This window comes from Mus caroli, chromosome 18, assembly GCF_900094665.2.
Source record: "Mus caroli chromosome 18, CAROLI_EIJ_v1.1, whole genome shotgun sequence".
NCBI lineage: Eukaryota > Metazoa > Chordata > Mammalia > Rodentia > Muridae > Mus > Mus caroli.
Genome location: NC_034587.1, coordinates 32,010,359 through 32,032,759, shown reverse-complemented (window position 1 = coordinate 32,032,759; position 22,401 = coordinate 32,010,359). Strand labels below are relative to the sequence as shown.

The 22,401-nt window shown below is 47.5% G+C and overlaps 1 protein-coding gene, 1 long non-coding RNA gene and 1 pseudogene across 8 annotated transcripts; 1 reads left to right on the top strand and 2 right to left on the bottom strand.

Annotated features, from left to right (window-relative positions):
- Window positions 1-1,621: 1,621 nt before the first annotated feature.
- Fam53c (family with sequence similarity 53 member C) lies at window positions 1,622-15,985 on the bottom strand. Of its 7 annotated transcripts, XR_003835460.1 has the most exons (6): window positions 15,460-15,547; window positions 12,291-12,520; window positions 11,887-11,944; window positions 6,477-7,261; window positions 4,115-4,618; window positions 1,622-1,999 (listed from the first exon to the last, which is right to left on the bottom strand). XR_003835460.1 is itself a non-coding variant. In XM_029472001.1 (5 exons), exons 2-5 carry the CDS (start codon window positions 12,366-12,368, stop codon window positions 4,358-4,360), a joined length of 1,182 nt encoding a protein of 393 aa, XP_029327861.1. In that variant the 5' UTR covers window positions 12,369-12,520; window positions 15,912-15,985; the 3' UTR covers window positions 1,622-4,357. The 7 variants fall into 7 exon arrangements, 6 of the variants coding, with proteins under 6 accessions (XP_029327861.1, XP_029327863.1, XP_029327860.1 ...); XM_029472001.1 differs by lacking the exon at window positions 15,460-15,547 and adding an exon at window positions 15,912-15,985 and having other exon boundaries at window positions 1,622-4,618; XM_029472003.1 differs by lacking the exon at window positions 15,460-15,547 and adding an exon at window positions 15,912-15,985 and having other exon boundaries at window positions 1,622-4,618; window positions 6,477-7,258.
- LOC110284650 lies at window positions 15,449-16,111 on the top strand. Its single transcript, XR_002376970.2, has 2 exons — window positions 15,449-15,809; window positions 15,938-16,111. It is a non-coding gene; the product is annotated as an uncharacterized LOC110284650 (long non-coding RNA).
- A 588-nt stretch (window positions 16,112-16,699) lies between these two features.
- On the bottom strand, window positions 16,700-20,500 carry LOC110284649 (annotated as a pseudogene).
- Between the last annotated feature and the right edge of the window lie 1,901 nt (window positions 20,501-22,401).

Genomic DNA, 22,401 nt, shown 5'->3' with positions numbered 1-22,401 from the left:
AGTATGTAGATCAGTCTACCCCTTTGATGAAAAGCATGCCCCAGCATCTTATCCCTTGTAACTTCTATTCTCCCATAGCAAACCTGAGGTCTGGACTGTGAATCCTTAGAACACATGGCACATAAATTATTCATAGAAGGAAACCGGTGAATCCATGTAGAACCTATCTGCCTTGCATCTTTTCTACCAAAATTAACTCCTGAAGATTTTCCCTCCCAATGGAGGAGTTTTAATCACCACCCCTCACCTCCCATCCTCCAGTATCTAAGGCTGGTTTTCACCAGCACCAGTGACAACTATATTTAAGCTTAGAATGGGATGAGCAAAGGAGAAATTCATCCAACAAGTAAAATATGCCAGATTTCCAAAGCATTGAGGCCATAACACAAAATAAAACAATCCCTGCCCTCACAGAACTTAACTTCTTTCCTATAAGAGACTTGAGCAATGAAAGTGATTAACATAATTGACCTCTCAGAAAATTAATAGAAAACAGAACCATAGAGCTGGGAATATAGATAAGTGAGAGAATATAGTGTGTATTCCCTTCCTTGTTTTTGTCCCCAGAAACACACACACACAAACACACACATGCACACACAGCATAACACAAGGGAAAACTTTAGAAACCAACTATAAAGCTAAAAAGTAAAAAAGAACAAGGGACCACGTCCGTGTCACTTTAGTCCTTTACATTCCCTCCCTTGCTCTAGTGAAGGTGAAACAGTAGAGTTGTAAGGTAACAGACGCTTCTTCAACCCTGTACGTCATCTCCAAACCCCTCCGTCTTAGTCTCCAGGGCAGGAGACAACTCCCACTCTGGGGAATTTTCATCCAAAGGTTCCTGCTCCAGGTAGCAAGGCCAGTCCTGCCCTGCACACTTCATTAGTGTTCCAAGATGAGTGCCACAAATGGGAAGCAAGAAAGGGATGTAAACTACACAACTTGACTCTTCCTACACCCAGTATAGAAAGAGGCCCTTGCTTGGCTCAGTAGCTATATTTCATCCATACACATTAGGAAAATGTTAACATAGGAAGGGCAGGATAGGAAAGGCAGGATTCAGGAAACAAAAGCATTAGAGAAGGTGTCCTTTTTTAGGACAAAAGAGCTTTGCTTGTTAGAATAATTCTGCAAACATGATTTTTAAGAGGAAGAAGTTACCCAGGTCCTTAGACTCTAAATTCTGATGGCTACATTCCCATCTCTCCAGTATACAGCATGTGAAGAAACTTTCTCTTTCTCACCCAAAACCTATGAATCAGCCCAGTCAGGTTTCTAACCGTCCCATGAGGCATATCTCAGGGAACTGGAATGTAATAGCACTTGACTTTAACTAGCTGGAAAAATGGACTGATGTCAGAAAAGACCGTGTGTTAAGTACCAGGGAAATAGGGACCAAGCCATATCGACAGAATCCCAGGTAACAGAGTCTGATCACAGAGAGTCTAGTGACCAGATACTGCCCTTCTGGAATGGCCTGGCCTTTAAAGGGACTGGGAAGTTAAGTGACCTTCACTGTTTCTTCCTCTCCCTCTATGTGTTTGTGTTTGTGTGTGCATGTCTGTGCACACATGTGTGCACATATAAGGGAAAAAGACACTATAGTACACAAGGTTGCTTGGGAAAATGGATTATTCTAATAAAACTTTATTTTTTCAAACACAGCCACAGAGGCAGAACCTCATGTTTTAACACACACAGACTTATGGATTTTTTAATATAAAACAAAGTTTACGAAAATTTTTTTTCCACTTTTTGTTTCTGTAATCCCATTAGCACAGGGACTTTGGCAGCAGGTGGGAATGAAGGGCAGCTAGAGCTGCCACTGGGCAGTCACCGGGCACAGGAGGAGAGCATCAGCCTGGGAGTGGCTTCACTCACGCACGCAGTAAGACTCACCTGCTGGCCAGCCACACCACACACGCAGCACAGATGCAGACGTCTACACAGCAGCAGCCACAAGCCCCGGAGGTATGCTCCACTCTGGGTAAGCCCACTGTGTGAAAACCCAAATGATGAAACTGGCTAAAGTAGAGGGAAGTTGCTTGCTTTACAAAAGAAGCAATCATAGGCTGCCTTTCCATGGTCAGCAGTCCAAATGCATTAAAAAATAGCGTTTGGTTTACACAGAACTGTTGGGACAGATCTACTGTGTAAAACAAATGATTCACGTCTTGAAAAGGCTTGTTCCAGGGCCAGAGGCATTTAAACTGGGAAGCAAGATGATAGTTCCGCCTAGTTTAACATTCCAGACTTAAAGTAATGGAATTAAAATATGACAATTGTAGGCCTCCTTCCCTAAGGGTGGTGACCTAAGGGCTTTGGGAAAGCCAGGTTGGAGGCAGAATCACTGCCTTCACTTAAACTTGGGGCCCGCAGAGACCCCATTGGCACTGCCAGTGACCTACTGGAGGCTGACATTGCCATCTGCAGCAGAGAGCCCAGGGATGAGGATGCCCCAGGTGGAAAAGAAGCTGGCACCAGGGAAATTATGGACCAAAGAGGGAAAACCAGGGAAAGATGAAACCTACGATAACTCCTGGGCTCAGTTTCCCTGAATTCTCAGGAGAGTCTCTCTTAGGCCCTTAGAGACTGGTAGCCCAGTGGTAAGATGTGGTAACTAGCCAGGAGACAGGGAGGAGCCTTGGGAAGGCAGAACCTCTAAGGGTCACAGGTTTAAGAAGACATGGCCACCTCCCCTGAAGTGGAGGCAAAGAGTCTGAGGCCTCTATAGTCTTCCTATTAGCATGTGGGAGACATGAAACATCAGGCTCAATTCCACAAGGAAGAAAGTACATGATCTTAGTTGTCTTCCGTAACACTAGGAACTGGGCCTTAAGACACCATGGAAACTGAACAGAAAAGTGCCCTTACTATAACAACTGGGAAGGGCAGGTCCAATTTCGCTATACAGGGTAAACAAAGCCTCACAGACTGCATAGTGGCAGCTTCTATATGCATGCCCACAGGTGCCAACCCTACCAAGGTAACTGTAATCGTCAAGTCCATCCCTCCAACCACTGGGATCTGCTGCACTGGCTGAAGTTGTGGGTGAGAAACAAAAAAAGAAATTCAATCCAACAACAACAAACTCCCAGCTGCTTCTCATAGCCTTTGCTTTATACATCCCAAGTCAATCCCTCGGTGAGCCCCAGCCTCTCTGTGGTCTCTCAGGGCCAATTAGAAGCAAATAAACATTTCCTGGCAAGTGTGGAAGACAAGCAAACTATTAAATGCTGAACACCCTACCTCTTTTTCAAGCAGATCAGAGAGAGACCGGGCCTAGATCTTGCAAGAGTAAGTTTCCCTACAGCCAGCTTCCAAAAGGCAGTGCTGGGGGTGGCCTCAAGGCCTTCCAGGGAATAATGTCACTGCTCCTGCTGCTGGTCTGGAGAGGAACTCTGTCTCTGACTTAAAGATCGGAAAAGGAAAGGTCCCCTCGGGGAAGAGGAGAGCGCCCGAGCCCCTCAGCTCTGCCTCAGTTGTCCATCTGCTTGCAGCTTCTCAGCGAGCGAGAGAGGCGGGCTGCAGACAGCTTAGACAATGAAAACAAGTGTGGGGACGGCCTCAAGCCTCAATACTAGATTCATCTAGTGGGAGAGGGCGGGACTTCAGGAAAGCCCATTAGCTGGAATCATAGTACTCAAAAGATTCTGCTAGACCCCAAAACAGAACCATTTGCAGAGCAGTGATGCTATGAACTTAAAAGCCTGGCTCCAGAGCTATTAAGACCAAAAACAAAAAACAAAAAAACAAAAAAACCCAAAAACCTCTCTCCTCTTGACACCTTGAACAAGCCCAATGTTATATTAAGGAAACAAACAAAAAACCCCACAAGATTCTGGGGGTATCCTGATGCTCTGCTGTTAAAGGAGCAACTGCCTTCCTTCCCTAAGGCTATACAAACCAGCGCACCTTTCCTCAAGTACACACCCATGCACGCACACACACTCACACAATTTCTCCGAGGAGGCTGACTGAACCCCCCCACCCTGGCCAAATTCTAAGACACAAGTGCCCTTTGAAGCAAAGGGGCTAGTGAAATTCCCCGAGCTGGGGTCGCAGACCCCTTCCTTCCCTGCCCATTGCTCTTAGTGGCAGGGATACTCACACTCAGGGCCGCCATGGGGAGGGTCTGCTCTGGGGCTGTCCCTCCCGCCACCAGCTCCATTTATCTTGTCCCGGCCAGTCTCTTGGCATGGTCGAGTTTGCTGGAGCAGGAAGACTTGGGCTGCCCTGAGTCGGAGCCCTCCATTCACCCCCTTTCCCAGGCTGGGCCCTCAGCCTTGGGGCCCTCACAGGTGTTAGTAGCCATTACACAGTCTGCATGGGCCCAGGAAGCAGCCTCTCACTTTTAGTTTTCTTCAATCAGATTCAGGTCCAGGTCCCCAAAGTCCTGCTGGCACAATGTCCGCTTGCTCAGTGCCTGCCGTTCCCACCGCACAGAACCCTCTTCCTCCTCTTCGCTTTCACTCAGCACCTGGGATGAACCCTCGATGGGACTGCAGGAAGCAGAGAGAGGTGGGGGACTACAGGCCATGAACCATGGTGGAGAGACGTTGCTGCCTTCTTCTCGGGCTGTTTCTTGGAGACAGAGACCTCCTGAGTATGGTTTCTGTCAACAAAGTTAAAAAAAAAAAAAAGATAGTAATTTCCCAAAGTCACTTAAATAAAACAAACAAAGAAACAAACAAAACCCCCTTAGATTTTCTATTTTCTGTGTTGAGTGTTTTGCCTACATGTATGTACTCCGTGTGCTTGCAGAGGGCCTGAGAGGACTTCGAAGCCTCTGGAAATGGACTGACAGACAGTTAGCCACTATGTAGGTGCTAGAAATCAAATTCAGGTTCTCTGGAAGCACAGCCTATGTTCTTGCCACTGAGCCATCTCTCCTGGCCTTCCAAAATGTAAAGTGTTCATCTCAGTTACACTTGAAAGTTTATGCTTTAGAGTAAGGTTCCAAATCATAAAATCTGGAACATTTAGTGTACATGTACACTCTCTGGGGAAGGCACCCCAGTTCCCACCTTTTGGTTCATTTTGGTTTTTAAGACAGGGTTTCTCTGTAGTCTCAGCTGTCCTGGGACTTGCTCTGTATGCCAGTCTGGTCTCAAACTTAGGGAGATCTGCCTGTCTCCTGCCTCCATGAGCAGGATTAAAGGCCTGCACCACCTCCTGGCCCAGTTTCCAGCACCTATGAGGAAAAGGCAGGCAGATATCTGCCAGTTCAAGAGCAGCCTGTCACAGTGCATTTAGGCCAGCTAGGACTGTAACTATGAGACCCTGGCTTAAAAAACCAACCCAAAGCCACAATGAAGAGAAGCTCTTCCGAGTACTGTTAACTCAGTGGCAAAGTATTTACACAGCCTGCCTAAGAACACAGGTTCACTCACACAAGAGCCACAAAAAAGAATAGAGCTGAGTTATGATGGGGCGTGGTGATATCTGAAACCTCATAGCTCAAAAGGCTGAAGCCAGCCTGGGCTACATAGAAAGACCTTAGAAAGAAAGAAAGAAAGAAAGAAAGAAAGAAAGAAAGAAAGAAAGAAAGAAAGAAAGAAAGAAAGAAGAAAGAGAGAGAGAAAGAAAGAAACAAACAAACAAACAAACAAAGAAGGAAGAAAGAGAGAGAGAGAGAAAGAAGAAAAACCAAGGCCTGGCGTGGTGGCGCACGCCTTTAATCCCAGCACTTGGGAGGCAGAGGCAGGNGGAGGCAGAGGCAGGTGGATTTCTGAGTTCGAGGCCAGCCTGGTCTACAAAGTGAGTTCCAGGACAGCCAGAGCTACACAGAGAAACCCTGTCTCGAAAAACCAAAAAAAAGAAAAAGAAAAACCAACCAACCAACCAAACCCAAAACAACAACAACAAAACCCTCTCAATTTAAGGTCCAGTGGAGGCCACACCACCATCTGCTTATCTGGCCACTCACTGCCAGTGCCTAAGCAGACTCAAGCACATAGATTTTGCCATGAATGCTTTCTGAATAGCTGGATGACTAAGAGAACAACTTCTCAGAGCCCTATGACCAAGCGATCTGGAAGGAAAACTATGGCAAAAAAGGACAAGTCACCCACAGTGGCTGCTCTCAGCTTAGGGCTTAGAAAGCCACTGCTCAACTTGCTTAAGCTCCCAAAGGCTGACAGGAGGCACTGAAGCCAGGGAGCAAAACCAGCCCTGAGCCCGCGGAGGAGGCACTGAGGACAGGAATGCTGGGGTCTAGAGTTCTCAGAGAAGAGGAAAAGTGACTCTGGCAGGACAATTAGGATCCCTGTCTGAAGGCTTAAGGCCTCAGTCTAGTTTCTTTAGAATACCAAGGACTAACTTGACAAGGCAGAAGACATTAAAGGTTAAAATTCAATACTTCCAGGGTGGTTTTCTTGTATAAACTCTAGACAGAAGAGTTCCCAGGGAGGCCTTGCCAGAAGGTGGGGAACTAGGAGATGTTTAAATAGCTTCTGGTCTGCCAGTCCCACCTGATTCATCTTGTCAAAGTCCAAGGAAGGCCGCAGGCGCCGGGAGTCTTCCTCATGACGTCGCTTGACGCCAGTTTTGCGAGCATCCAGATCACAAGGCTGTGAGCGGCTTCGGGGAAGGTTGCGGAGACCTCGGGGTCTCCAGGGCAGCTCTGGGGAAGACGCGGGGGAGCTCCGGGCAGAGGGCAGGAAGCGGCTCGCCTGTGGGCCCAGGCTGGGTGACAGGGAGAAGCGGCGCTGGGGTGGGCAGGGCGACAGGGACTCTGCATCACTCTCCCAGGAGCCACTCTGTGGGGAGGTGGCGCAGGGCTGAGCGGAATCTTGGGCCAGGGCCAGGCTGAAGAAAGGAGGGCTGTAGGGTCTGTGGGCTGGGGCACACTGAGACGAGGCACTGGGAGCTTGGAGGAACCTGAGGCTGGAGACCCGCTTCGGAGGGCTCTGCTGAGGCACCTGCGGCCCACCCCCTCCAGCATTGCCCCGGTGCTTGATGGGAGTCCACAGCTTGGAGGGGGCAGGCCGCCACACCGGCTGCCAGCGAGACAGGTCCACAGGCACCGAGAGGGAGCGGCAGTGCCTCTTGGATGGAGGGGCAGGGGGCACAGGAAGCTTCTCTGGGTCTGGGGGTTCGGGGCTCAGTACTTGGGAGAGGGGCGGCTCCTTGGGGGAGTTTCCCCGACTGGGTGGTCTGAGGTGCAGGCTTAGGCCTGAGGGATGGTAGCTGAAGTTGAGGCTGTCCTGGAACTCAGCACAGGAACAGTGGGGCAGGCCCCTCCAGGAAGCACCTTCTGAAAGGCATGCATAAGCAAAAGGGTTAATGGCTAACATAGTCTAAGAGCTACCGAACCACAGAATGTAATTTCTCAAAAGTCTCCATGAAGGAAGTACTATGACTGTGCTTGTCCAAGGTCAACAGGCACAGCTATTAAGGGAACAGAACAGGATCTAAACCTACCCACACCATGCTACCTGCAGCCTGAGAACCCACCTGGCACCAAGAATGTTTATACACTGTCTGCCACTCCCTCTCAAAAATGCAGTCATCAAGAAACCTGTATGAGCTGTGAGGTGGTAATGCCACGCCTCTAAATCCTGGCACCTGGGAGGCAGAGGCAGGTGGATCTCTGAGTTCGAGGCCAGCATGGTCTACAGAGTGAGTTCCAGGACAGCCAGGGCTACACAGAGAAACACTGTCTTGGGGAAAAAAAACAAAAAAACAAAAAAAACCCAAAAACCCAAGACAAACCAACCTGTGTGTCTATTCCCACTCACCCCCTAGCTCTACGTTCAACCTAACCTTCCCTGCTCCCAGCCTGCTCTCCTCCTCTGGCCTTTTCCCTCTCTGTCTTCAGGGGTGTAAGGCAGGCAGCGCTGTCTGGAGGAAGTCACTGTTACTCCTAGGAAAGGCCATGGGATGTCTGCGGGGCTGATGGCAGAACACGTGCTTGAGAAACCCTAAGCCTCTGGGCTGCCTTTGTCCCTCTGTCTGTCTGTGCATATACTCTGCTTCCTGTCTCCTTAGGCCTTCATTATTCAATTTTGAAAAAAATTTTTGTTTTAGTCTATGTATTACTATGTAGCCTTGTTGCCTTAAAACTGAGTACGTAGAGCAGGCTGGCCTTAAACTCAGAGATCTACCTACTTCTACTTTCCAAGCACTGAGATTAAAGGTGTGCACCACACTGCCTGGCTTGAGGCCTTCTTTTAAAGCCAAAGACCGGAGGACCAAGCCGGGTAGGGCTCGGTCCTATAATCTAGGAATCCACAGAGATGAAGGTGAAAAAATAAGGAGTTCACATTAATCGTCAGCGACATATTGAATTGAGGCCAACCTAGGCTAACTCCCTGTGCTTGCCAAAGGTAAGGAAATCAAAAGAAAAGGAAATGGGCTAAAAGAAATGATCTGGACTGCATTCTAACCACAGCTGCAACTTCTGGAGTATGTGTGTACGTTCTTATTCACGTGTGTGCACATGTTCATATGAGTATGGATAAGAGCCCACACATGTTGAGCCAGAGGTCAACATCTGATGTCTCCCTCAATCACTATCTACCTCACTTTATTTTTTATATTACATTTGTTTATCTGTATATGCATGTGTTATGTGTACTAACAGCACAATCATGTATGTGAAGGTCAGAGGACAACTTGGGGAAATAGCTCTCCTTCCACCATGTGGGTCCAATGGATGAAACTGAGGTCGCCAAGTGCTTCATGACATTCTGCCTGCTCCCTCCACCCCCTTTTTTGAGATAGGGACTCTCACTGAACCTTCTGCTCATCAATTTGGATATGCTGGCTGGCCAACCTGTCTCTACCTCTGTAGGTACTAACGTATTAGAATTATAGACTGTGCCACCATATCAGGCTTTGATGTGGATGTTGGGGACCCAAACAAACCCAAATGCTTACAACGCAAGCACTTTACCAACTGAGCCATCTTTCCAGTCCCCCCAAATTGTGACCTTCTTTGAGACAGGGTCTCATGTAATCCAAACTGGCCTCAAATTTGCTAGATAGCCTCCTGCCTCCACCTCTCAAGAGCTGCTCAACCTCTTGCCTCTATATTCCCATGCAAGACCAATTTAGGGAAAATAATGAGTTATTTTCTAAGTTTTTTCAAGAATGCTCTAGAAAAGGCACAAATCAAAGTAACATGAAGTGAGACTTGATGACAGAAGTCAACAGCTCTTCACATGTCTATCCCTCCTAAGGCAGGGAGCACGGACCCTCAGGACGGAAACTGGCTTTCAACAAGTGCTTCTGAGAGAGAGAATGAGCGACTGGAAGCTTTTGCCCACTCACCTCCTTTGCCAGGCGCTCAGGAGAGATATGAGGCAGCCCAGCTACACGGGCTAGAGAGCTTCTGCTTGTCTTATACTTAGCTCATGACCACAGGCCTTGGGTTAATTCACAATTGAGGAACTGACATTTCAGATGCATTTCCACATATCACAAATGACCTAGGGAAAACGTTATTCACTGCTGTTCTCGGGAGGTGGCTAGGCAGGCAAGTGCCTGCTGTGTAAGCATGAGGAACAGAGCTTGGATTCACTACAGTCCTTTGTAAAGAATAGAAAATAGGAATCTCGGGGCAGGAGAGATGGCTCAGTGGTTAAGAGCACTGACTGTTCTTCCAAAGGTCCTGAGTTCAAATCCCAGCAACCACATGGTGGCTCACAACCATCTGCAATGAGATCCGATGCCCTCTTCTGGAATGTCTGAGGACAGCTATAGTGTACTTACATATAACAATAAATAAATCTTTAAAAAAAAAACAGAAAATAGGAATCTGTAAGGTAGAGATCACAGCCTTGGTGGCTGCCAGCCTAACTCCAGGGTCAAAGACTCTGTCATGTCGCAATAAAGCAGAGGGATGGAGAACATCTGGAGCCCTGCTCTGGCTTCAGTGCTCCTTTTCATATCCATACATACACATGCATGTAGAATACATGGACATACACTCCCAACTAGAAAACTGCAAACTGCCCACATCCACATTAACAGGGAGTTAACGTAATGCAGATCCACGGTGCACTAAACTTCAATGAAACACAGACTAGTAGAAAACTTTCCGTGCCAAAAAAGTAAGAATGCAGATAGACTTATACTTGCTTCTACTTGTATATAAATATCCAGGGGCTAGTGATGCTGCTAAGCCTGATGACCTGAATCCATCCCGAGACACGCACAGTAGAAGGAAAGAAACAACCTGACACCCACAGGCCACAGCACACACATACCCTGCCCCTCTGTAAGTATATATTTTGAAAACTAGAAATTCTAAGCTAGGCCTCATGGCATAGACTTGTAATCCCACAGGCTGAGGTAGGTGGTTACAAATTCAAAGCTAGTCTGTGAAATTAAAACAAAAAACAAAACAAACCCTATCTCAAAATAAAAACGCAAGCCAGCCACACTGGCACACATCTGTTATCCTCGTAATCAGGGGTGGAGGCAGAGGATCAGGAATTCAACACCAGCCTGGAGTACATAGCAAGTTCAAAATGAAGTAAGGAGAGCTGGAGCTGGAGACACGTAATAGAGTGCTTGCTTAGTATGTCTTAGCTCTAGGTTCAATCTCAAGTACTACCAAAAAGGAAAAAACTCCTAGCTGGGTATGTGTCTAAGAGACTGGTTAACAGAGCCTAAGACTAGTTAAACAGAGCCTAAGCAAGAAGCCTCAACAGATAGATGTGCTTGCTGTCAAGGCTGGTCACTTGAGTTAGAGCCCCAATCCCTAGAAGCTATGTGGTAGAAGAGAGAAAACCTGCTCCCACAGGCTGCCCTCTCACCTCAGCATCCACACTCTGCATCTGTGCACATACAGCCCCACCCTACCCCACCCGACCCCACCCCACCCTACCCTACCAATGTAAAAGCAAAAAAAAAATAAATAAATAACAAAAAACTTATAGGTCAACAAGATGGCTCAAGGGGTGACTGTTTCTGCCAAGCCTAACGACCTGGGTTCAGTCATCCCTGGGACTCACGTGGTGGATTCCTACAAATGGTCCTCTGACCTCCACCCACTGTAGCACACCTGTGCATACATTTTATATAATAAATGTAAAAACAAACAAAAAACTGCAATAGGCCTTACCTCTCCAAGCCATACACAGTTCTTAAGAGCCAAGGCAGGGCCTCACATGCCAGCCAGATGCCCTATCACTGAGCTACTTGCTTTCAGAAGGTACTTTTAGGGAAGAGCTAGAAGCTAAGTGGACTAGAAACACGAGAGGGTAACTTTTGTCAAAGTAATAGTTTAGCTATTTTTAAACTATGTATATATGTAGTACCTCTTCAAGGCAATTACATTAGAAAAGCTCTAGAACTGTTCCGGGCTCACACTGTAACCTAGCACTCAGTCGCAATACTGTTAAGAGTTCTAGGTCAGCCTAGGCTACGAGATCCTGCCTTAAATACAAAAGAACAAACTAACCAATGATTTTCCTGCAGGACAATAGAGATAAATAGCACTCTCAGAAGTTGGCACTGACGGAAACAAAACAACAAAATGCCAAGCTGGTGTCCAGGCAGTGGTGGTGCGCACTTTTAATCCAAGCACTTGAGAGGCAGAGCCAGCCTGGTCTACCAAGCGCGTTCTAAGACAGCAAAGGCTACACTGAGAAAATGTCTTGAAAAACAAACAAACAAACAAACAAAAAACCCAAGTTGGAGTGGAGGCCACCTTTTATACTAGTACTCTGGAGGAAGAGGCAGGGGATCTCTATAACTCTAGGCCAGCCTAGTCTACATAGTGAGACCCTGTCTCTAAACAAAATAAAACAAAAAGACCATCATAAAAGCTAGAGCTAGGCTAATCAGTCTGGCCATTAAAAACCAACAACAGACATGTGTGGACAGAAGCACAAACAAACATATAGTACATAGAAACCACAGGTTCCTTACCAGACACAAGCTGGAAAGGGTTCCCACAGTTGGGTATGTCTGCATGATCAGGCAAAGGCTAAGAGAGAGACCATCATTATTTGGGTTCAGGACAAGGACATTTCTAGAGAACTCTTACATTCTTCCTATAATTCATGAGCTACCAGGATATTAGACTCCTGTGTTGTTCTCTTCCTATTGTCTTCCCAAAGTTGGTGAGAAACAAGCCACACCTCAAACGTCACAAAGCCCCTTTCACCCAAGTTTTAGCGTCCCTGCCCCCTTTCTCTTGGCTGGGTTTTGAGCTGTTAGTGGGCTTTTCCGGTACAAGCACATTTCAGACGACACAGAACACAGGTTAGATTGTAGCAACAGCCTCCAGAAAAAGGGGAAGATGAGGAAGAAGCAGAGATGCGGGTCTTTACCAGACTGACGCTGAAGCGCGTGCATTTCAGCTCATCCAGGGTCTGCTTCTGGAGCTGCTCGGTGATCAGGGTGATCATGTTTCTGCCCAGGACTTGGCTTGCACGCTTTGGAGCGATTGGTGGATGTCTTCCCTGTCGTTCTCCTGGATCTCACTCATGAGCCACCTTCTGCCACTGCAGCACCGTTCTAGCACCATTGGGACCTCCCTCTCCAGTCATGCCTGCTGCGCCTGCCAATTAGAGGGGTCAGCCCCAAGTAACATTAGAGACGGACAAGGCACGGCATACACACACACAGCAGTGTCCCTATGCCAGGCCTCGGGCAGACTTCGTTAATTGATCATAGCACTTTCCTGGTAAGCTTAAAGACAGGCTCAGAAACACTCTGAACTTGGCACTCTAGATACCCAGTCAAATAAACTGGAGCTGGCAAGCAAAGTGAAACCTACTTACCGTTTCTAACCTGGCTTAAGTTCTGTTGTGTCTACCTAGAATATCAGCACCACTTAGAAAACAGCTCAAATGAGAGATGTCCAAATGGTTATTTCCATACTGAATTAACACAATATTCTCTTTATCTTACAGCCAGAAGCCAAGAAAACAACAACAACAACAAAAAACAAAACAAAAAGAAACCCCAAACAAACAGAAAAACCCTTCTAAACCACAGGGGTTTAGTACAGAGAGAGGAGCAAGGGCTGGGCTTTCAGTTTCAGGTCAGACTACAGAGGATTTTAAATGAACAGCTGATATATATCTCTTTCCTAGTAGATGCTGCTGGCTATTCTCTTACCCAATGAGAAAGAATGGTCGGTTCCAATCACATTTCAACTCTACGGATATTAAAAACAACTCATGACTTCATCCAACAAAGTTGTTTTGTTTTGTTTTTCATGATTCCATTTGAAGACCATGGATTCTTCCTTATGACTGAAGCAAACTTTTATCAAAGAGCAGCTTCTAAACCCCACACAACTGCCTACCTAAGGGGCCTTGGCCTTGCTCTGAGGGAGAGGGGAGGGAGGTTAATGATGCCTTTTGTTCTACCTCTTCCCATCAGTGACCAACAGGCAAGGCCAGAGTATGTGGAGCATTAAACTGGCACAGAGAACAGTCAGCCAAGAAAGCTAACTCCTGGGCAGACACCTGTAATCCCAGCCCTTGGGAGATGAAAGCAAACAGAAGCTAACAGTTCATGAAGGCCAGCCCCGAAGGAAAAAAAAGAAGCTGCCACCATCACCGAATCCTTAATCCAATTTGCTCAGGCAAGTTTGGCTAGCCATATAACATTCCTGCTTACCCATATGTAAAATGGGTATAACGATCTTACTCTATCACAGGAATGAGGCCACATGAAATATCAAAATAGCTTACCAACTGGCCTATATAAAATAGTTCACACAGACTGTTGTTTCTTCTCTCTCCCTTTGCTGTTCTTCCAAGCCTTGGTGTGCCTAAAGAGGTGGTATCACTAGGATGAAGAAAGCTATGCGTCTTTCTCTGGCTGGAGGCCAACCTCCGTCACTTGCTCGCTAAGTTGAAGCCTAAGGGGGTCTTCCTCCTGTGATGTTTTGGAGAAGCCCACCCACTGCAAAAACGAGGGTGTCACTTCAGAGGCACATGACAAAGAGCAAAGGTCCTGTGGATGTGGATGGAGTTCTTTGGAAGGACGGCGCAGCCGTCAATCATCACTCTAGCTAACTATGGTTTCCATGCGTAATTATCCCTACCGTTCCCAACAAAGTCCCAGCTTCCTGAGAACCAACTCCCTTCAGCTGCTTCCCCTGGGTTCTGGTGGGAGAAGCTAAAGCTTGAATCACTTCTGCTCCCATTTTAACTCTGCCCTCAAAAATGATGAACAAGATGGGAACCTAAGTGGAGAATCTTACCCTAGAGAGACTCCAGGCTCCAGGTTGACCAGCCATGAGGAGCAGGGAGTGAAAAACACTTGCAAGCCTTTCAGTGAGGCATTTGGACAAACAGCAAACTCCCAGCCCTCTCTAGCAGCAGCTGAAGAGGGTGATTTCTCTTTTTCTGCATTTTAATTGTCGGGATGTGGCCACACACAGCGGTAATTGGAACAATGCAACTACCACCACGCAGCTGATACTCTCAGCCTGAGTTTCCTAAAACAGGCCAGGCTGAGAGGGGCAACAGAACGGAAGCCATAAGGAATCAAACCAGGACACAAAAGAAGGTGAACCAGCTCTGCAAGGGGCCTCCTCGGTCTCAAGCAGACATTTACAAAGTGTGAGAAGCCCTCTCTGGCAGCCTTCCTTCCCTTCCATTTTGTGTATCTGAGGGGTAGACAGCTCTCAACATTTCACTAAACAAGTTAAAACTTCTCAGCTGAACGTTACTGGCACAAGGCTCAGCCCTTCACTGAGCAAGCAGGCCGCTCGGCCCTCCCAGTAACCCCACCAGGCCTAACTCTCTGCCCAGAATCTCCCTCCACCACAACCCCCCAAGATGACGACTAGACCCCCCCCCCCGACTCCTATTGGATGGAAGCAACTCCTGACACTTGCGTTTCAGGGATACTTAGGTTGTGTCGAAACCTGGACGACCTAAGATCCAGTCAGGCCAGGGGAAAAGAAAGTCACAAATCCCCTGGGGACATTCCCCCCAGGTCTCCCGGTCCCACACCTCTGGGAGAAACTGAAGGAAAACATAAGCGAGGCAGGGAGATGCAAGAAAAAGGTAAATGGGTATTAGAATGCTCTTCTTCCATATGGCTCTGATGAAGACAGGGGTGACAAGTGGGGTGCACCCATCCCCCCACCGCGACGAAAAAGCAAACGACTAGGCTCCCTCTAATCTTCAACCTCTCCCTCTGTTGCCCTGCCTGTCCCCGTGGGGTGGGGCATGGGGCATCTACTGGCCCCCCGAGGGGGGGGCACTCCAGGGTTTGCTCAGAGAGACTGTCGCTCTCTTCTTTCCATTCTGGTTCCCCATCTGACCGCGGGAAGCGAACTCAGGACGCAGGGGATGGGGAGGGTCTGGGACATGCACTCCGCCACCCCCTCCCCCACCGGGTCCCGGGTTCTCCCGCCGAGACGGCCTGGGAGGCTCCGCCGCACCAGCGGCTGGACTGGGGGATGGGAGAGAGGGAGGGACGGTCGCGGTACCCGCCCCGAGGCCCCAGCACCACCTGCCCTCCGCTACCTACCGCGGCTCCTACAGCTCCATGGGCCGCGGCCGGAGCAGCTCTGAGCGCTCCGTTCGCCCCACGGTGCCCTTAAAAGGCGCTGGCAAGAACCAACCGGCCTTTGAGGAGAGTAAGGGGATCGCGTCTATTCGCAGAATCCCCCGGAACCTGCCGAAGAGGCCCGAGCCCTACGTGGTGTCTCCCTTAATCTTTTTCAGAATAGTGCCGTCGGAAAGGAGCCTAGAGCTGTGGTTTGGGGACCGGAGTGTCTCCTCACTAACTAATCACCCCCTCCAAAATATCGTAGAAAGTGGACAGGCCCAGTTGGAAGCATATCACGAAGCCCGTAGGGGAAGCCATGTCGGATAAAGGTAAACAAAGCCATTGTCCACTCTTTCCACCAAACCATCCTCCCAACGGAACTATCCGACTCATCTCAGGCCACGAAACAATATTAGCCACAGTCTTCTCACCTGGCCTCCTTTCCCTTCCGACACAGCCACCTTTCTGCAAGCATCCCCCCACCTTCCCCCGGCAAGGACTGATCCTCGGCGTGAAGGCTGCTGGGAAATGTAGTCCAAGCGCCGGTCAAGGCCTGCTCTGAGTACCCGGAGCCCCTCTTCTAGCTGCCGGATCTACTATAGCTTTTATAAACCTGAGATTTATAACGGTTGCGGAGCTGTGTCCCCTTGCTCTGTAATTTGTTCTTGCCCAAAACACTTAGTAAAGCTGAGGCGGACCCGAGGCTGTTCACTCCCTCCCTTCCCTATCCTCCTTACCGCCCCCCCCCAGCAGGATGAGGTAATGGGATTGTGATTATGACATCATAGGTGGTTCAGTTGCGGGGTGTATGGGGGGTGGAGCAGGATGGTTCTGGCTGGACCACTTAAGACAGAAGGAGGGAGGAAGCTGACATAGGAGGAACCGATGTCAACAGTACTGTATTTCCTCTTCAGGAACTGGAAACCACATTTTTAGTATGTACCACTATCACCACCTCCCACCTCAAGCAAAGTTTTAAGTCCTTTTTCAATAGGCTGGATGTTGATATCAGTAGGGAAGAAAGCCCATAGAGGCTCCTGGCTCTTCTGTAAATTGGAGGTCTCAGCTGGGAAAAAAAAGTTTTCAATCAATGCTCTCATGCTCAGATCACTGTAGGGCAGAGTTTCAGATTCCTTTTTTTAGTCGGATAGAAAGTGGTAATCCCAGTCATTTCATTATTACAGTTGTAGCAGCAAATCCCTAAAAGTCAAGTGTTTACTCTGCGTGTTTTGAAGCCCCCTCATCTGGGATAGGGAAACAGACTTAGTGATGGAGAGCCTCATCTTTGAGCAGGGCCGGGGAGGAAGCAGGAAGCTTCAAGTATGCAAACTGAAAAAGAAGAATTAAAAAATGTATTACAAAGTTGAGGTGGGAAGTCTGGGCCAGTGGTACACGTTTAAAATTCTGGTACTTTGGAGGCAAAGGCAAGAAGACTGCCTCGGCCCTCCAGGTCAGCCAGTCAGCATTTCAACTGCAGAGGTCACTCAAGCGTTACACAGCGAAACCTGAAACAAAATTAAAGGTGTATGTGTGGAGACTTATTTTGAGTTGTGTGTTTTCCTTTGACAAAGAGTAAAGGAGACATGGTTTCCTACAACTGCACTGTGCGACATACTTTGCTCGGTTATTTTTGAGACAGGGTCTCCTACAGCTCTGGCTGGGCTCAATCCTGGTATGTAGCTAGAGATGTCCTTAAATTCTGTTCTTCCTGCTTCCGCTCCCTACATGCTGGGATTATAGCCATGAATGGCCCATGTCTAGTTACACTATATACTTTAAGTAAACATATTACTGTTTTCCTTTCGATCACCAAACGGAAACTGTCAACAAACCCCCTGAAAGGCTAAATGACTGCTCAAGTGGTAGGTAAAGCCATAGCAAAATTGGAGACTTTTTTTTTTTTTTTTTTTTGGTATTTCGAGACAGGGTTTCTCTGTGTAGCCCTGGCTGTCCTGGAACTCACTCTGTAGACCAGGCTGGCCTTGAACTCAGAAATCCTCCTGCCTCTGCCTCCCGAGTGCTGGGATTAAAGGTGTGTGCCACCATACCCGGTGTGAAATTGGAGACTCTTAACCCCTTGGTTTGGGGTTTTGTTTCGCTTTGTTTTGAGTCAGGTTCTCACATGAACCCTGGCTGTCCAGAAACTTACTCTATAGATCAGGCTAGCCTCCTGTTCACTGAGCTCCTGACTCTGCCTCCTCAGTGCTGAGAGTATGGGCATGGACTACCTTGCTCCATTTTTATTACTAACCATGCTTACTAAAGTTAAATGGTTATGTGAAAGTTAAGTGGGCACTGGCTTATTTGCAAAACATTGAGAGGAACCGAGTCAGGCTTTTTGGTTCAAAGTTATAATCACACTTTGAATCAAGGGTTCAACACGTGAGACCCTGAAGGAGGGTTGCCATGAACTCAGGGCTACCCTAGGCTACACTGCATTCTAGGCCAGCCTGGGCTACAGAGTGAAGTGCTATCTTTTACTGCCACCACCAAAAGAAATAATAAAATAAAAAATAAAAAAGGAAAAAAGAAAAGTAGAGCAAGATGGAAGAAGGAAGGAAGGAAGGAATGAAGGGAAGGAGGGAGACTAAAACAAGGGCAAGGAACTGATAGAGCTCACTACTGCCAAAGAAAACCACTGCAAGTCATGTGTGAGGACTCATTTGGAAGGCTGCACTGTTTCCTGTGAGTATGATCTTCATGTGTGTGCCATCTCAGATGGCCTGCTGTACAGTACAACACTGCCCATATTATGCCTCTCTTGATTTTCAAGGAGGTTTTTGCTTTGCTTTTTTGTTTGTTTGTTGTTTGCAGGTCTTGTGTTTGTTTGGCAAGTGGATCTCATGGAGCTGATGTTGTTGGCTTTAAAATCCTGATCCCACTGTTAATGTCAGTAATAAACTCTTGCTTTAATGTTTTATAAAAATTAGCTTTATGTTATTTAACATAAATAAAACTCCTGTTCCTCTTACTTTCACCTTCCCAGAGCCCACAGGATTTTGCACCACCATGCCCAGTTCCTTCATCTCTCGTGAAGAGAGATCAGACCCAGGGAGGCCGTATAGCTCTAGCCCCGTCTCCTTTGGACTATGCCTTATTTATGCTCTCACAGGTCAAACCCCATCTATTTTCCTGAGCCAGTGGTTTCAGCAGAGGACACTACCTGGGCCTCTTTCTCACCTCTGTTCCAATTCTCTGAGGATTCTGAGTCCTGGGGCCAGCTACCAGGAGATCATCTTAAGGAGTAGAAGCCAATGGCCTTAGGAAGTGCTTTGTTGCCTTCCTAGAGGGGCAGCAGAATGAGAGAACATACACTCATGCAGATACCACCCCCCACCCCCAATTATACAACCCAAATCTTTGCAGTGGACAAAGTAGGACTTAAACCACACCACTCATAGGAGCCAGATTAGTGAACACACTCCTCAGCCTGTCTGTCATGGAGAGGATGGCTTGGGGGGGGTCCCAGGTATGCAGGGCTCTTCTCCATTGCCTGATTTGGGCATCCCAGGATCTGCGGCTGTATCTCCTGTTTTTGTTTAGTGTTTGAGGGTGAAAACCCGGCTGTCGCTGTGCCCTGACAATGACAAATATGGGTCAGATTGAAGTCAAAGGAAAGGAACACTGCTCATTGCTTATCACAGTAAATCAGAAGCCTAGACAGGATTACCCAAGGACAGGATGATGCTCCAATCCAGCGAATTTAGTGAAGCCAGGCCTGGTGGCACATCCTGAAATGTTAGCCCTCAGAGGTGGAGGCAAGTTCAATGTCATTCTTAACTACATAGAGAGTTTGAGGCCAGCTGAGGCTACATGAGACTGTCTGAGAGACACGGAGGGAGAGGGAGGGAAGGGGTGGGGAATAATTTTCACTTGTAATGCTCACTTTGACGGGAATTGTAATGATACAGAAACTTACACTGGCCCTTGAGTAAAGATGATATCCAACTTTTGATACATTTCGTTTGTGTGTGTGTGTGTGTGAGAGAGAGAGAGACAGAGACAGAGAGACAGAGACAGAGACAGAGACATGAGGTGAAAGGTCTGAAGGGAGCAGAGAGGAGAGAATAAGAGAATATTGGAACATATGGAAAATAGAAGAGGGGGGCTGAGACAGCTCAGAGGACCTGGATTTGATTCCCAGCACCCACATGGTAGCTCACAACTTTCTGCAGTTCCAGTCCCAGGGAATCTGATATCCTCTTCTGGCCTCCACAGCATTCGTGTGGTGTATAGACATACATGCAGGGAAAACATAAACGCATAATAAAAGCTTTAAAAAGTTAAATGAACAAATAATAGTGAAATACTTTCATATAATGAAGTCATCCCAATGAGACCATTCCATTGTACAGTAACAAAGAAAATTAATAAGAAAAGGAATGTGGGGGACAGCAAGATGACTTCGGAGGTTAAAAACCACTAGCTAGGATAGGAGGGCCAGATGAGCAAGTTTGATCCCCAGAAGAGCCTGTCCTGGAAGTAAAGATCCGTCTGACTTCCACAAGCACATCTGCACTCCCCCAACACACACATTAAATGATTAAAAAGAAGGGGGAGGGGGACATGGCAAGCCCTGAAAGCCGTCTGGGAAAGTACGCTTCTACTTGAGAGAAATCTCAAATGTATTGGGGACTAGACGGCAGGAGAACCAGTCCCTCTGCACCCACTTTCCAGTTATCTTCCAGCACCTGACAAGGAGCTACAGCCATTTGGTTGGCATCCTTGTGCCTGCCTACAACTGCACTCACCTGGGGACCTGCTGCAGAAAGTTCTAGTACCCAGGTATGCACTTGCCATAATCTATCTGCTTCTGCCACCGCTGCAGGACCACTTCATCGGTCTCAGCTTCCCACCTACAGGGAAGCATACGTGGTGCCTCAAAGAGTACGACTGTAGCCATCAAAGCATAAGAAACTCCTCTCACAAAACCCCAGCCTTGTCTCCCAACTTACCTGGTCTGACAAGGCTCGGTGGTGACTCCCACACTTACCACCTCTATCCTAGGGGACAAAGACATTTCACACACCTCCGTTCTGGGGAAGTAGTTTCTGCAGATAGAAGGGATATCAACAAACAAACAGGCTGAACATGCGACATTTTCCAGCCATGGCAACTGCCAAGCACCTCAGAGCAGATAAAGGCTATGGGGTTTTGTTGGTTTTTTGTTTTTGTTTTTGTTTTTGAGACAGGACCTTCTCCATAGCCCTGACTAGTGGTCTGAAATGAACCAGCCTCCAAACTGTGGCAATTATACATCAGCCTCCCAAGCTCTCGGATCATAGGAGCGGGCCAAGTCCAGCTTCGTTTCCTTTTCATATTTGTGTGCTGTGTAGCTCTGTTTACACATATGGGTGCACGTGTGTGTTTGTGCATTAGATCAGGTGCCTTAATCTTCACCTGGTATATTGACATAAAGTCTCCCACTTGATCCCAGAGCTCACAAATTTGGCTAGTCTAACCAGCCAGCTTGTTCCAGGTAGCCATTGGTTCTGCCTCCCGAAGGCTAAGATAACCGGCACGCCATCATGCTACCCAGGACTTGTGTGGGCTCTAGGAATCCAAAGCTGAGTATTATGCTTGTCTTTACCACTGAGCCATTGCCAGGCTGGCAGCGAGCTCAGAAATCTGCCTGCCTCTGCCTCCCAAGTGCTGGGATTAAAGGCGTGCGCCACCACTGCCCGGCTCTAGGTCCAGCTTTAAAGGTTGTATTTCTGTTTTCAAAAAGTGGTCTGCAAGCTATTAGCATGAGTAGCACCTGGTGGCTTTAACCATTCCTGGGCCTCTATAGACCTATTAGCCTGCATTTTAAACAGTTACAAAAGTTTTAAATTAAAACATTTGCTTTGTTTGTGAGACAGGGTTTTGCTAGGCAGCCCAGGTGGCATTGAATTTGTGGTTCTCCTGCCTCAGCTGCATAAGGTTTTAGACAGCAAGCTCTATCAAGCTCCCACCATTTTCTTTGATACTGGGCCTTGTTATGTAGCTAATAGTGGTAACTATCCTTCCCCCAGCCTCTGCAATGCTGGGGTTACAAGTGGGCATTACCATACTCAGTGTAAACATTTCTAGTTATGATAAATGTCAAGGTTAGTGTGGTAACACATGCATGTGATCCCAGAATTTAGGTGGTTAGGACAGGAGAATCATGAGTTCGAGGCTAAGGCTATATAACAAGACCCTGCCTCAACTAGCCGAGGGAGGGAGAGAGGGAGGGAGGCTGGCTGGCTGGAGAGATGGCTGAATGGTTGAATGCACTGGCTGCTGTTCCCAAGGGCCTGGGATCAATTTCCAGCATTCACATGGCAGCTCATAACTGTGTGTAACTCCAGTTTTAAGGGATCCCACACCTTCACACAGACATTCATGCAGGTAAAACATGAATGCACATGAAATACAAATAAAATATTAAAAAGAAAAATTCAGATGTATTCCGAAGTACAGGAAACTGGGTGGGTGTAGTATCATAGCTCTGTAATCCCAGACTTCAAGAGGCTGAGGGATTTCAAGCTGAAGACAAGTTTAGGCTAAACAATGAGACCATGTCTCAAAACACACAAAAAGTACAGCATAATGCTTGCTACTCAAGACTATGGTCCTGGGACCAAAGACACCATCATCAACTGAGAATTGCTTACAAATGTAGAATTTTACGTCCAAACCCAGACCTACTGAATCAGAGTCCACATCTTTTCAAGATCTCCAAGTGGTTAGTATGTCCATTAATTAAAAGTTCCCACCCAACCAGCACCCCACACTCATGGCCAATTACTTCATCTATACTCACACCCACTCTCCAAAGGAAAAAATATACCAACACTAAGACTTTCTTGGATTAACGGGCTGAAGAGATGGTTCAGTGGTTAAGAACACATACTGCTCTTGCAGAGAAATTGCCCATGTTGGGCAGCTCAAAACTGC